Genomic DNA, 2,709 nt, shown 5'->3' with positions numbered 1-2,709 from the left:
ATAACTGATTATAATGTTGTATAATATGAGCATTTTACTATTAGGATTGTTAAAATGTTTGATTATAATATGAGCGTGTTTTAAGCGTGTTTGGATTACTTTATTAGGTTTTTTCGGTGTTAGCACGTTTTATAATATGAGCGTGTTACTATTAGGATTGTTAAAATGGTTGATTATAATATGAGCGTATTTGTATTATAATATGGTTTATTTGATGTTTTGTGTAGATGATTAAAGTGTTTTGGTTGAAGGTCAAGGGGTTGATATCATTCATGAAGTTGCTTCTTCTTGTAGACCTGTTAAAGGAATGATGTTTTCGTCAATTGATCAAGCATTTGATTTTTATAGTGAATATGCTAAAATATCTGGATTTGGGGTTCACAAAGGTGGATCTTACCTGCATGATGGTGTACTAAAGACCAAGTAATTTACATGTTGTAAAGAAAGTCACAAGCCAGCCAAAATGTTTGATTCAAAAGGTGATTGTAATGAATCAAGCATGCCATATTATAAAAGGAGGAAGGGGCTGACAGTTAGATGTGGTTGTAGAGAACATCTATTGTTAAAATCTGTTGACGGTGTAATTTTTGAAGCACATGATTTTGTTGAAGGCCATAATCATAGAATGGTAGCAGATTCTGATATGCAGTTTGTTCGTTCCGCGAGGAAGTTAACACATGTCCAAGAGAAAGCTATTTATGAGCTGTCTAATATGAACCTGGGACCAGTTAAAGCGTTTAACCTTATGAGAACACAGTACAGTGGGTTTGAAAAAGTAGATGCAACTAAAGATGATTGTAAGAATTTTAAACAAGGTTTGAATTGTTATATTGGAGAGTTTGATGCTGAGATGATTGTTAAGAGATTGTGTGTGAAGAAAAATTTTTCATCCGATTATTCTTTTGAATATGATGTCAATGATGATCGTGAGTTAATTCGTGTGTTTTGGGCTGATGAGATTTCAAAGAGTAATTATCTTGCATTTGGGGATATTACATCTTTTGATGCTACATTTAAGACTAACAAGTAAGTTTGTGTGTATTTATATCTTTGTGTGTATTTATATGATTTTTTATGTACAGGTACAAGATGGTTTTTGTCCCGTTCATGGAAATTGATAACCATTGTCATAGTGTGACTTGTCGGTGCTGGATTATTAGCTTCTGAAACTATTGAATCGTACATATGGTTATTGCAAATGTTACTTAAGTCGTTTGGTCATGCACCGAAGGTTGTTGTTACTGATCAAGACCCTTCTATGAAGTAAGTTATTGCATCTGTGTTTCCAAATACAAGGCATAGGTTATGTATGTGGTATATCATGTAGAAAGTTGCTGACAAGGTAACTTTTTTGTTTGTGCTTGATTTAATTGTGTTTTAAGAAGCTTAAATAATGAGCGTTTGAGAAGGGTTTAATGCCAATAGTCTTTTTCTTTGATGTTTAATATGTGAGCATTTTATGAGCGTAACATGATTATGTATACTAATAACGACCATTTCATAAGCGTTACATTTTTTTGTTATCAGGTGGGAGCTGATTTATGTAACAACAAAGATTTTAAGAGTAGGCTATGTAACATTGTGTGGACGCATTCAATTAGTACTTTAGAATTTGTGGAAAAATAGTAGGCTATAATGGTTGAGTTTGAGATTGACAAGAATAAATGGCTTACTGATATGTATGAAATCAGATTTTATTGGATACCTACTTTTTATAGATACGAATCTTTGTCTGGATTGATACGTATAACATCAAGATCAGAGAGAGAAAACCATTTTTTCGGAAAAGCCACAAATTCTCAGTTAACATTAGTTGAGTTTTTCAACCATTTTAATTTTTGTATGGAGATACAGAGATACAATGGCAGACGGTGTGATCATGATAGTAGGTACACGTAACCGCAGTTCGAAACCAGAAGTTAATGATCTTCAAGATATATACAAGATCTATATTTAATGATCTTCAAGATGAAATGAATGAAATTGTTGGTGGTGTTTCACAATTTAGTTCTTGTGAAGAAGAAAGATGTTTTTTGAGGTGTAAAATAATGGATTTTAATGCGTATGTTCCAGGTTTTTTGGAGGTAATAATGAGCGTTTTTTAAACGTTTTTAGTTTAAAGTTGTTTAAGTTTAAATTAATTAACAAGCGTTTAATAAGCGTTTTACATTTTTTAGGTTGTGTTTAAGAAGGTCGGTGAGTTTGGTGAAGAGTCTATTGCAACATGCTCCAGCAAAAGATTTGAACAATATGGTTTGCTGTGTCGGCATATTTTCTACGTCATGAATATGTATCGAGTCAAGAAATTCCCTAAAAGATATATAAATGATCGATGGAGAAAAGTGGTTGCGATGAATATCAGAATAGTTCCAATGTCAGAGTTTGGTAATGATCAGATCAGGAAGATCAAATAAATTTCAAGAGAAATAATGTATGTCGGTGAATACCTTATCAATAGTTATGTTGCAGATATTGATGAATTTGATGATTGAAAAAGCATACTAAACTCAGTATGAAAGGGTATGTCCATCTAAAAGGGATAGATTTACTGATGTTTTAGGTTTTGAACAACCATCAGAAGTTACTGTTTGTATACAAAAGAATTAAATCAAAGAAAGAGATAGACATTAATCGATCTGGAAAGAGTTATAGGGAGTGTCATATATGTCACCTACCTGGACACAGTAGAAGAACCTGTAAAGCATTGCA

At 32.5% G+C, this 2,709-nt stretch overlaps 1 protein-coding gene across 1 annotated transcript; it reads left to right on the top strand.

The window, feature by feature from the left end:
- The first annotated feature begins 625 nt into the window (after window positions 1-625).
- Window positions 626-2,414, top strand: LOC143586256 (protein FAR1-RELATED SEQUENCE 5-like). Its single transcript, XM_077067840.1, has 5 exons — window positions 626-1,026; window positions 1,083-1,134; window positions 1,211-1,263; window positions 2,009-2,084; window positions 2,178-2,414. The coding sequence occupies exons 1-5, from the start codon at window positions 626-628 to the stop codon at window positions 2,412-2,414; spliced, it is 819 nt and encodes a 272-aa protein (XP_076923955.1).
- Window positions 2,415-2,709: the final 295 nt, after the last annotated feature.

Source organism: Bidens hawaiensis, unplaced genomic scaffold, assembly GCF_021521415.1.
Source record: "Bidens hawaiensis isolate Kalapana, Puna unplaced genomic scaffold, B.hawaiensis_p1.1 tig00034593_1, whole genome shotgun sequence".
NCBI classification, from domain to species: domain Eukaryota; kingdom Viridiplantae; phylum Streptophyta; class Magnoliopsida; order Asterales; family Asteraceae; genus Bidens; species Bidens hawaiensis.
This window is presented reverse-complemented; position numbering and strand designations above follow the sequence as displayed.

Excerpts from the sequence above, each read along its gene's own strand:
- LOC143586256 (XM_077067840.1), top strand. The coding sequence starts at position 626 with ATGGTAGCAGATTCTGATATGCAGTTTGTTCGTTCCGCGAGGAAGTTA. Across the intron at positions 1,027-1,082 it reads GCTACATTTAAGACTAACAA|GTACAAGATGGTTTTTGTCC; the intron begins GTAAGTTTGTGT and ends TTTTATGTACAG. Across the intron at positions 1,135-1,210 it reads TTGATAACCATTGTCATAGT|TCGTTTGGTCATGCACCGAA; the intron begins GTGACTTGTCGG and ends ATGTTACTTAAG.